Below are 12,345 nucleotides of genomic sequence, written 5' to 3' on the forward strand. Positions count from 1 at the left end.
TCCTCAGTGGAAATGAAGACAGGAGGCAGGAACTAAATTGATTCCTGAAACTTAGGAAAGTGGAGAATTTTCAAGTAAAATAAAAAAACTTTTCTCAAGGTAGCAAACCCTACCTATGGAAGGGAAAGAAACAGGGAGGAGACACATCAGCCACTGTACGCTACTCATGCACAGAAACAATCTCTGGTAATAACCTACATTTCCCTTTTCTAAGAAGAAATGTAGCAAACAAAAACAAAGAAAACGCCACCAAGGAGACATAGCATCTACGGAAGCAAACTACATCTACAATGTAAGATAAATATAAAATATGTTTGGAGAAACTTCAAGTGCTTATTTTCCTGGCAGACAATAAGCCAGAGACAGACAGAGAGGGAGAAGTCTTACATATGTTATATAACCAACAGGGTTTCTAATTGCCAGGGCAGGTAAGTTAACAAGTCAGCTAATGTTCACTTGGGTAAAATAGGAAGAAATGCCTTTGAATCTCTTGTCTAAATGTTTCCCTCCCTTATATTCACCCTGCAGTTCAAAGGTGCTAAATCTCAACCGAGGTAAGCATACTCTTGCCATTAAAAATAGGAGGGTCTGGCACCTTAACTGTAAAACAAATAAGAAGAAAATGTGATGAAGTAGCATATTACTTCTTTGAGTGTTAGGACATTCCAGTATGTACCCAAGATCAAATTTAACCGAATTTTAAGTTTAATTTTCAATTTCAAATCTACTATTTCATTTCTGCTTCAGCTTTAGTAGAAATTTTATTGCTTCATTCAACAATGAGAGTTACTCTGGAAACAAGAAAGGTGGTGTAAGTATCTAGGGACATGCTAAAGATTTTAACTACCTATCCTTCCCAAAGTCTTCTTTAAAGATAAACAACATCATCACAAGAGATCATTTTCACACCTTAACTACCTGTGAACAAAGTCTTCTTTAAAAATAAATATCATCATCACAGAGATCATTTTCACATCTTAACTGCTAAACAGTATTTCTTCTGAACCATTGGTATGCTTCTGTCTTATGTTTTAGGAATCTTACAAACAATAGCATTTCCCTCTTTCATATGGTAACCAGAAATCTCAAAACCAAACCTACAGTTTTCCTCTAGTAACTTAGTGTGATACACACCATCCTACACTTTTTTCACTCTTGATGCTAATTTCATTAGCTACTTTAAAAAACTATTGTCCAATAAAATTCTAAAACCAATCTCAAACCCTCTTACGAACAAGTCAGACAATAAACAAACACCAACAAAAACAACTGGCATCTCTCTTAAAAAGTAAACAGGATTCTAGAGCCAGGCAGAAAAGCAGGGGTTGTCCTGAGTACTTATTAAGTGACCATGGCTAAAACATGGTGGTGCTACTGAAAAGACAAGTTTAAATATATTCCATCCTTTCCACTTTCCCAACTTAACCTTCGAAAACACTCTCCTCTATGACTCCCTTTTCTTTCTTTATAACACTAAAGGTGATGAGGCATATTCCCTATCACTGGAGAAAAGCTTTAGGGGATATCATCACCTCAAAATTAACCAAGTAAAGCTTGCTTCCTCAACAGATCTGGAGTCCAGTGTTCCTGTCACTGCACTGTCAGATTTCCTTCCTTGAAACCGGAGCACCTGGAACAACTGGTAAGGTGGCTGTGCAGATGCTGTGTTTTGTGACCAGCAGATGGAGAAGCTTCCTACCCTGTCATCAGAGACCTAAACTCTACTCTGTCACAGCCTCCACGGGGAAAGCAGCTCAAAGACTGGACACCTGTGTGACAGACTCACCCTGCTGTACACCCAAAACAGAGCCCGGTACGTCAACTGCAGGAGCCCGCGCTTCCTGTGGAGATGGTGCAGAGAGCAGCTCCCGGGAGGGGCCTGCTTCAGTGACCTCCGGTGCTCTCCGCGTCCTAACGTTCTTTAAGAACCCTGGTTAGATGGGAGGGCAGGCGACCTGGGACCTTGGTCTGCATCCCTGGGGCAATTCATTCATTCCTTCACTCATACAAATCCCTGCTGAATGCCAGGTGATGTGCCAGCCTCTGAGGAAACAGCAATGCACAAGGCAGGTCTGAAGTCTGAGCCTTATTCTCATGGAGCTCACTGGAAAGCAGTGAATTCAGACAATTAAACTAGTAACTGGCACAGACTGTAACTGACGTCATGATGGGGAAAGCACAGGATGAAGCTCAGGCTCCTAGCTGGTCAGTTAGAAGGATACAATGAGGCCTTTCCACTTCACAAGGGGCGACGAGTATCACACGGGACAGTGGGTTTGGGGAAGCTGTGCAACACCGTACAAGGTGTAGAGAAACCTAACACATGATGCTCAACACCTCTAGACTGGTTAAAATAGCATCGTGACTAAAAAAACAAGAAAAGAGTTTATAGTTTAGGGCACTCTATCCCCAAATACTGAGAATCAAAGAGACGATATAATGCAATGCTATCAATGCATGCTATCAAAACTTTGAAAAAACAACTGCCTTCAAATGTACTTGACAGTATTTAAATCAGCACAAATGTTACTGGGGCACAATCAAGTAAAATGTTAAAAAGAGCCATAAGAATAATAAGCAATCCTATTTTCCTAAGGAAATAATTCAAAGTAAAAGAAAAAAAAAAAATCTAGAAAATAATCAGACAATCTACAGTATACTGAGTAAATGGAATATTGCCTGACCATAAAAATAATAACAAAGTGAAAACAAAGTATTTAAATGAAAAATGTAGAACATAAAGTTGATCATTAAAAATACGTGTTTATTGATAAAATCAGAAGTAGCCTAGACAGATGCAGTATTTAAAGTGAAGGAATAAGGTATTTCAGACTATTTTTATATTTTATAAAGCTGTCAAGTATTTCATAGAATAAAGTAGTTTCTGCTGTACAGATTACAGTATCCCCTAATTCCTGAAGATCATATTAATATCTTTGAAACAAATTATTTTTTAAAAAACAAAAGTCGAAAACTGGCTAAAAAAATTTTACTTAAAGTTCTCTGATAAAGGAAACTTAATGACTTACTATGTTTGACCAGAGCCAGTAAAATTTCCTGAATCAAATGGGCAAAGTGGCAGAAGCAACAGAAGTTATACAATTACAGAAAATAAAAAAATTAAGAAATATCAACTTTTACAAGTGTGTAACTTACTGTTTCGATTCACTGTGACAAACTTCCAGGGTTGGATCATTATAAATAAAGGCAGCTTCTAAATCATTGATCCTCACTCGGTATATTCTACACTGTTTGCTGTTCAACTTGATTCTATTTAAGTTTGCAACTGTGGGAAATATAGTCAGTTCCACAAAGCCCTGTAAAGATAAGGAATAATAACTTCATTATGATTAATACTGGTATACTTTACAACGTATTTCTTTGATTTCTACTACTTGTACACACACTATACTCCAGAAACAGAATCTCAAATAGCCACACACATACAAGTGCTCCCCAGGTAACTTCACCTCAAGGATGGTTGGCCGAGTGACTAAAAGGGTATGAATTCTGTACACTTTATCATTCTGGTGTTTCACATTCACTATCAGTGAAAATTAAACCAGATGCTAGAAAAAAAAGTAAAATGCCTCAAATATAAAAATTTTATATATGAAATTCTCAAATATAAGAATTTATAGACAGACTGGAACCCAAACAGGGAGGCAGGAGAAAAAAATCCAAGAGCGAAAAGAGATTCAAAACCAGTTCAGGGAGTAAAAGAGAACTGCCCCTGGGGACCTCCCTGGTGGTGCAGAGGTTAAGAATCCACCTCCCACTGCAGGGGACTCAGGCTCAGTCCCTGGCCAGGGAACTAAGATCCCACACGCCACAGGACAACAAGGTCCGAGAGCTCCAATGACTGACCCCACACACTCTGGAGCCCCCGAATCACAGCAAGGAGCCCCAGCACCACAAAGACAGATACCGTGTGCCCCATCTAAGACCAGACACGCCAAAGATAAACAAATGTTACTAAAAAAAGAAAGAAAACTGTCCCTCAAAACAGAGTAAACACTATACCATCAAAGCTAATCAGTATGCACCTCTGCTCATGGGAGGTAAATCAGGGCACGTGAAGTAGCAAGAGTTACAAGAAACACTCAGGCAAGGAGGGAAAAATCCACTGCAGCCTCCAAGAGCAGCAGACACATCTAAGTGCTGGCTGATTTTCTACCAAGCAGTCCCAAAGGCCGTACCTCAGCCTGGTGGCGAGCAAGCTATCTGAAGCATGGACCAAAGACACGAGAGACAGTTACATCCACTGTCCACTACCCTCTTGCTCTGAATCAAATCGGAAAGACAGATCAGTGAAACATGGAACGTATGTCCAGCAAGTTTAATATTCTGGGTTGAAAACACAAAATATGGGAGGGCATGAAACAGTAACATTTCAAGGGTTGAAACAGGAATATCTAAAATAAAACTCAGACAATAACCATAGAGAACAACATTACAACAATTTTAAGGGCTATTATTAAGCACTACTATATGTTACACATTACACTAAATACTTTTGTATATTTTAATCCCATTAACAACTTCAAAAGATAAGTATTACTTTATACAGATTAAGAATTAAGAAAATCAAATCATTACTAAGCGGAGAACTGAGTCAAACCCACATCTACATGATCACAACTGATCCCCACTATGCCACAATGTCTCACAGTGCAATGCTTTTCAATAATACCTAAGAATTTTTTTTTTTTAGATAACATTCAGCCCAACCTCTCAAAGCCCATCTAGATCCCCCTTCTCCCCAACTGACAAATAACAGAGTCAAACATCTTTAAATTAGACCATCTGAACAGATCTATTTGCCTGGAAGCAGATAAGAACAAAAAAAGCAGAAGCAAAACATTTGATGAAGTCTGAGTTGAAAGGTGTTAAACTGTGAGCAACTGTAGAAAGATCTAAAGTCCCTTAACTAGCACATCAGCAATCCAATGACCAATCGACATGGATGATCCTGGATTAGACGAAAGACTAAGCAAAACTAAGATAACATCAAAAGTGACCCAGAAAAGATTATGGAAACTGCTGTCAAGAAGTAGTTACATGAGCAGAAGAATAAGCTTCGGCTTTCTAAACTAAGGGCAACAGTAATAAAACAGTGAATGCAATATACTGTATCACAACAGGGAAAGCCCAGCCTCCTTGAACCATCAGGTCTCTGACACCACCGAGAGCCCTAACCTACACCTGCCTGCCAGGCGCAGACCCACCGACTTGCCTCACAGCTGGAGCAGGACGCAGCCCCCAGGGCTCCTAACTGCTCCCTCTTCCTGCTCCTGCTCCCGCCCCAGCACCTGACCCTGACCGTGCTCCTAGAGTCCCTCCTAGAGTCCCTCTGCTAGTCAACCTTTTTGAAAGCTCCTTTACTTCCCAGCCTCAGATGAAACATCTCTTGATTCCCCTCTGAAAAGAAGCTCTACATTCTTTTATTCAGTATAAATTAGAGGAGGGGAAAACAGGAAACCACCCTCTTTCCGCTCTTTCTAGACTTTTTTCAGGCTTTTGCACAGCACAGGCTGTGAGAGCAAGGGCAGAACAGTGTCCTCGTGTTCTTGAGGTCCCAGCTCAACTTCTCAGTAGGTGTATGAGCTTGTGCTAAGTTACTCTAGCTCTCTATACCTCGGGTTGTGGCGGTGGTATTGGTGATGTAGTCAGTCATGTCCGATTCTGCAACCCCATGGACTATACAGCCTGCCAGGCTCGTCTGTCCATGGAATTTTCCAGGCAAGAATACTGCAGTGGGTCGCCACGTCCTACTACACGGGACCTTCCTGACCCAGGGACTGAGCCTGTGTCTCAATCCTGCTCTTTTGTCTCCTGCATTGACAGGAGGATTCTGTACTATTGAGCTACCTGGGAAGCCCGTACCTCAGTTTCCTCATCTGCAAAGCAAGAACAGCAACGCTCCCTACCTTTTGGTGTTATTGTAACTGAGCAACTTAAAACAAGGAAAGCACTTAAAATCATAGCTGGCATCCAGTAAAAGTTTTTGTTATTCTTAGATTCCACTTCCTTTCCTATGCGTTCATGCCACACAGAACAGCATCCTCTGTTCCTTTCATTAATAACTCCCAAATTCCCCAAAATGTGTTGAAAGTTCCTACTTTCCCTTTCTAACCCATCACGCTGGGACACGAACATGGACCCAGTTGATCCGGGCGGTAAGTTCCTGCATTTCAGTTCCTACCATCTTCACAGCCGTTCCAGGACAGCAATCACGACTGCACCCCGAGAGACACTCCATCAGTGCTCAGCGCCGCCCCGACGCCGACGTTTTACGCCTCGATGTCCGGAAGCCTGTGCTTCCCTTCCAGACCTCCCACTCGACCACACAGCACGCCCCCGCTCCTGGCCTGCTCCGGTTCCTCTCCACAGCCCTCCCCGCTGTTCTCAGGGCTCCTGTCTCCCCTGCCCGTCTAAGACCCTCACCCTGAGCCACTCTTCTGTCGACCACCAGCTCTGGCCCTCCCGCTGCGCGTGCCTCCCTCCTCCTCCTGTCGTGAGACGTCGCCTCTACCCCTCTGCCAGAGGCACCCTCCGCAGTGCTCTCAGAAATCACGGTCTATTGATCGCCTCCTCTTACAACACCACCTCTCCTCTCACAGGACCTTTCCCCACGCTCACAGACATCTGCAACTCTCGCTTATCTTTCTGTTAAGTCTTAACTTCTATGTCACCTCAAATAAATTATTGTTTGCCCTTTTCCTTGAGTTACTATATTTTGGTTCAGAACTGACACTAGTCCCTGGAGTCCCAGAACATTACAACAGTCCACTGGGGAGATTAGAAGTCGGGGTGTGCGTGTGTGTGTGTTGGGGGGGACGGTGCAGAGGGGGATTGCTTTTGCCAGGCAGTGCAGCTTATGTATCTTAGTTCCCTGACCAGGGATTGAACCTGGGCCCTTGGCAGCAACAATGCAGTCCTAACCACTGAACTGCTAGGGAATTCCCCAGACTGGTGACCTCTGGAGGTCAAGTAATAAAGGGGTTTAAGGGGTTCCCACATCTATCTCAGTGTAGGCCTGGTGTTTATTACCCAGTCCAAACATACAGGATACGTTTTAGTAACTGGCAAACCCTCACAGTCATTCTCTGATCTCGCTGAGTGAGGTCTACGGAGGAAGGACTGAGAGGACACCAACAGGCCACCTTTCCCCCTTCTCCAAGAGTAAATCAACACAACCCAACACCTCTGGGGAATGGCAGAGATCAGCGCCCCCAGAGACGCGGACGATGCCTACTCCACCTTCGTTTAACTCAGCTATTTGGCCAGTGCAAAAGCCAAGTGGGTCTTGCAGAATGATCGTGAACTATCACAAACTTGCCAACCACAACCACAGAAGTGACACTCTGACCGCAGCAAACCAGCACAGCTCCTGGTAGCAAATACTGCCGTGAATTATCAAGCAATTTTTTCCCCCTCAATTCCCATCAGGGAAAAAAAACAGAAGCAGGTTGTCTTCTAGACATAAGAACCCCATCACTATCATCTAGTAACTAATAACTCTATCAACTCTCTGTTCAGTCAAAACAAAGTTCAAAAGTCTCCTGACTGCGGGATAGCCCAAACAGAATTACACTCGTATGTTATACTGACAACACTACACCATCTGGACCTGGTGAGGAAGGAAAGGCAAGTTCTCAATAACACCTTACTAGAAAACCCATGGATGGCAGAGGCTGAGTCAAATCTCATGGACACTCAGGGGACTGCCACATCAGCAGAGTTTCTAAGGTACCGGTGGCTCAGCAGAGCCGGGAGCACAGGGCCGTGCCGGCAGACAGGGACGCTGCACTGACCCTGGCTTCCTCCACCAGGATGACACTGCAGCGGGTCAGGCGTGGTCCGGGCGGGCCCCCCTCGGGCCGTGTGGCTCAGCAGAGCCAGGAGCACAGGGCCGTGCCGGCAGACAGGGACGCTGCACTGACCCTGGCTTCCTCCACCAGGATGACACTGCACTGCCATCCGGGGTTTCAGAGGAAACCCGTGACCTCTTCCGCCAACAACTATTTTCTATGTGCAAAGCAACTACTGCTTTGCTACTAGACCCTGCAGGAGAGACCAAACACACGACCATGCGGCTTCCAACAGTTTCAGGGAGTTTCTGTTAACCTGGAATGGCCATCACGAACTGAGTGCGTGCAGCTTCCACCTTTTAACAGAAGCGACACCCCCAGACCAGGCCCAGCAGGCTCCCAAGGCACAAAAAGCAAACAGCGTGACCACTGACTCAGAGCCCAAAGAGACCTGCTCCCATCCAATCTCCACTCCCCCCTTCAATCCACACCCAGGACCTCATGGAGAGCTCCCCAAGTTTAACAATAGTACAAAGCACAAGCCTCAATTATGAATAAGTCTGTACAGCATGCTAGCACAGTTGAACCTGGATGGCAGCTGCCATCAGAACTCACTGAAGTGTAGTCCTGAAACACAGTGGAAGAAAACCCTCCTGTGGGCTGGATGCCGGCAAACAGAACAGGTGGTAGAGCGTCTACAGACATAGGAATGACCCAAGACACTTCTGCACTGATCCGGGGGCAGTTGCTAGGTTGGCCAGCTGGTTAGGAATGTGTAAAGAACAAGACTAAAAGACTGAAAATAAGAGGGTGATGGGAAAAGTGTACACATGAATTTCTCAGAGTAGGTATAATATGAAAATGTTATCACGTAAATGACTAACAGAAGCATCCTCAGAGACTGCAGAGGGGGCCCTCCAAAATCAACTGGCAAGATCATCTATCCAGCAGATGTGCCCAGACTCTTTCCCCTACCCTGCTAACACACAAAGTGGTCACGGTGGCAAGAATGGAGGCTACACACGAACCCAACACCGTGCTCTGCCCTCAGCAAAGCCTGATCTGGCCATCATCCATGCTGAGCGCCCACCGCCCCCAGCAGAGGATCAAAGCTTCTAACAAGGGGTCCTCCCAGGAAGGGTGAGCTAGTCACTCAGCAGTAAAATGACTCCATTAGACAGCTGGTACCACAGAGGGGAGACAGGAATTCACCCTTACAAAAACAGACACACAGTCCAGATATTCCTTCCCTGTTAATACAATGTACATCCGTGTCAACATACTATCCCACACACACTTCCAGGTGTAGAGAAAAGTGTGGCAGAATTTACACACAAATTTTACATGCAAAATTAATTTTGTCCTCTCATCCAGAAGTGACCAACATGATCAACTAAAGAAGGCTCAGCTACAGCACAACCGAGACCTCCAAGAGGAGGCCACCCTAAACCAGTGAATGACATTATAACATCAGGTCACCTCTCCATAGCCAAACAGACCTGGGAGCCAAGGGGCAAAAGCTGGAGTGGCTATGTTCCCTACTGCTTCAAAAAGCCACTGAAAGAATTTTGCTTCCTGTCTTGAAGCCCTCAGGTTTGGGGCGTTCAGAAGCCTAGTGGCCAAAGGAGGAACGCATCCACCAGGGCACAGAGCCACGGCTTTATTAAATTGGAAGCTGAGACTAAGCCACTTCAGGCTCCTCATGCCATTGAACCAACAGGCACAGTAAGGGGTCACTGTCCCGGCTGAGAGACTAGCAGCAACTGAGATTCTGTTACACAACAGAAGCAAGCACTCCGTTTGCAGTTCAGGGAGTTCAATGGAAGGCCTCTGAGGTCCTCCTGACAAACAGTCCTAATCAATGGAAAACCGCAACAACCCCAATGACGTCGAAACCAGCAAGGATGCAAAATGAAGGTCTACGACAGACCAAAAGAAATGCTGTCAAGAAAGAGAAAAAAGGAATAGGTGGAAGAATAAGAAAGTTATGTACATAAACTTTGACCTTGATATCAACCGAAGAAAGCAAAGGCTATAGTAACTAATTTTCACATTCTTTTACCCACATTTCTTCTACTACAGGCAATAGCTAATATTTCAGGTGGGAAAAATGCTGAAACTGCCATTTCTTCACACAAATGGATTACTTCAGGGATCAGCAAACTTTTTCTTAAAGGGCCAGAGACTAAACAGATATTACAGGCCTCACAGTTTCACAGCTATTCCACTTTGCCATTGTAGCTCTAAAGCAGCTTTAGACAGTTTATAAATAAATGGGTGTAGCTGTGTTCAAATAAAACTTTACTTACAAAAACAAGTAGTTAGCTAATGCCACACGTAACTAATGCTACAATAGCTGATGGGACTTCCTTAAGCTGGGAACACTGTCATCTAAACAGAAGTGTTGAGAGGATGATCTGGAGGCAAAAGGGATTAGACTGTTGTAGATATCTTCCTTTTGCCCTTCCTAATCTGCCCCCTACCCTACTCTGTATCCAAGAAGATGCATTAACTGGGCACTAGCCTTCCAGCTGCTGGTCAGGGTGGTCAAATGAGAGGCACAAAGAGGAGACGGAAAATAGAAGAAACAGGAGCTCTGCAGATTCATAACCCTGGGTCTTAGGCTATCAACGGGGTTCCTAGAATGGATATATCAATCCATATGGATATTTGGATATAGATCATATATGGATATATATATGCATGTACATCAATCCATATGGATATAACAATCTATACATCTAAATTGGGGGGAAGGCAATTACTAGGTTTCAAACACCTTTACATAGAACTTTACTACAAAGCAATGCCAGGGAAACAAGGTCCGGCAAAAATCAAAAAACAAAAGCAGCCTCTGAACAGTCAAGTTAGTGTGTGTGTCAACCTTAATTTTTTCACAGAAAAAAATCTCACTGTGGATTTATTCTTGTTTCATACACAATTCTAAAATGTTTGGTAATGTAGACTTTCATATTCCACAACATATTCAAAGAAATAAATTTTAACCAGAAAACAGGAAAAAAGGAAAGGGAGAATTGAGGTGTTGGCCAGTATAGTAGCAGGCCATGGCTCTTGAAGTCATACACGTTTGAATTCTAATTCATATCTATTCTCAAAACCCATGACCTGGAGCAGAAAGTTTCTACGTAATGTAAACCATGGTGTTGTTATTGCTTATAATTGCTAAGAATATACTTACCACAACAGATTTTCTCTGGAAGTTTATGTTGTTGATGCAGACGACCTGATGGGTTGTACATTAAAGAATAAAGAAAATAATTCAGTTATTAAACAATGCATAATTCAATCCCAGTGTAAACAAGAACTGTGTTCTAAGCAGCTCAAAATCATACTTATTTTTCATGTTAAAACCCTAGAAATTAGGGTAACTTGTTCATTTAAAATTCAGCAACAGCCACAAAAATAAATTTTTTTGGACAAAAATGCAATTTAAGAAAAAGATACGTTAAACTGCAAGGGGCAGTAAATCTGCTGAAATTACCTTGTCATTCAAAACATTTTCGCCCTACAAAACTGTGGGCAGCTTCCAGTTTCCCACTAGGCTTTCCAGGCCCACTAAGTCAGTTTCAAGCGATCACTGAAACTAATTAATTTTAACTAATGAAAACCAAACCTAGGAGAAGTGTTAGTCGCTCAGCCGTGTCCATTCTGTGACCCCATGGACTGTAGCCCGCCACGCTCCTCTGTCCAAGAGATGCTCCAGACAAGAATACTGGAGTGGGTAGCCCTCCCCTCCTCCAGGGCATGTTCCCGACCCAGGGATCGAAGCCAGGTCTCCCGCATTGCAGGCGGATTCTTAACCGTCTGAGCCACCCAGAAAGCCCCAGAAGAAAGGGAGATGCAGACAAAAATACTTATAATTTATACGGCCTTGGGCTTTCAAAGCCCTTGTCTCCTTTCTTCCTGTTCATTCTGGCGGGGTCAGAGCCAGTCGGCGGCATGAAGGGGCCCGGCGGAGCTCGGCTTCCCGGCCTCCGGGCGGCGGCGGGGCATCACCGGCCTTGGGCACCCGACGCTCGCCGTTCCTGCACGCTCCCAACAGTCACGCCCCAGTGGGGGTGCCCTCGGCTCCACGCCCGGCCCTGCCCGATTAGCCGCGGCAGCCCTTCACACTCGCTCGGGGGACTCGGATAGTCCGTCGTCTCCGCCGAGCGCCTGTCACGGAGACGCTCCCCACAGCAGCGTCCAGTGGCGCCCGCCAGCCGACATCTTTTTCGTCACCTCTGACCCCCTGACGTCAGCGGAAGTAGGGCAGCGCTGAGGCGGCAGCCGGAAGTCTTGTTGGCCGTGGGCGGGGCTTGGCGAGCAGCGGGCTTTGCGTTTGCTTTTTAGTGTGCAGACGGCGGCTGAGAACCGTTGAAGCTGAGGAAACTTGACAGATATTTTGTGGATGACGCGAGCACAGCAGGACGGAAAGGCGAAACATTAAATTTTAGAGGAATAAAGATGTATCGCAAAGACTGAAAAGCACGGGGACGAGGTTTTCAAAGTGCCAGGGGCCGGGACGTAG

General features: G+C 44.6%; 1 protein-coding gene across 3 annotated transcripts in view; it reads right to left on the bottom strand.

Annotated features, from left to right (window-relative positions):
• Window positions 1-12,072, bottom strand: part of TAF2 (TATA-box binding protein associated factor 2) — a 78,862-nt gene extending 66,790 nt beyond the window's left edge. For 2 of the 3 annotated variants that reach the window (XM_020872154.2, XM_070477467.1), the window contains exons 1-3: window positions 11,693-12,072; window positions 11,014-11,067; window positions 3,157-3,317 (exon numbers count right to left, since the gene is read on the bottom strand). In XM_020872154.2, coding sequence (XP_020727813.2) covers window positions 3,157-3,317; window positions 11,014-11,067; window positions 11,693-11,776 — 299 coding nt within the window. In that variant the 5' untranslated portion in view covers window positions 11,777-12,072. The remainder of the gene's footprint in view (window positions 1-3,156; window positions 3,318-11,013; window positions 11,068-11,692) is intronic. The other variant, XM_070477466.1, reaches the window with a different exon arrangement.
• Window positions 12,073-12,345: the final 273 nt, after the last annotated feature.

The sequence above is a fragment of the Odocoileus virginianus genome, chromosome 15 (assembly GCF_023699985.2).
Source record: "Odocoileus virginianus isolate 20LAN1187 ecotype Illinois chromosome 15, Ovbor_1.2, whole genome shotgun sequence".
Lineage (NCBI taxonomy): Eukaryota > Metazoa > Chordata > Mammalia > Artiodactyla > Cervidae > Odocoileus > Odocoileus virginianus.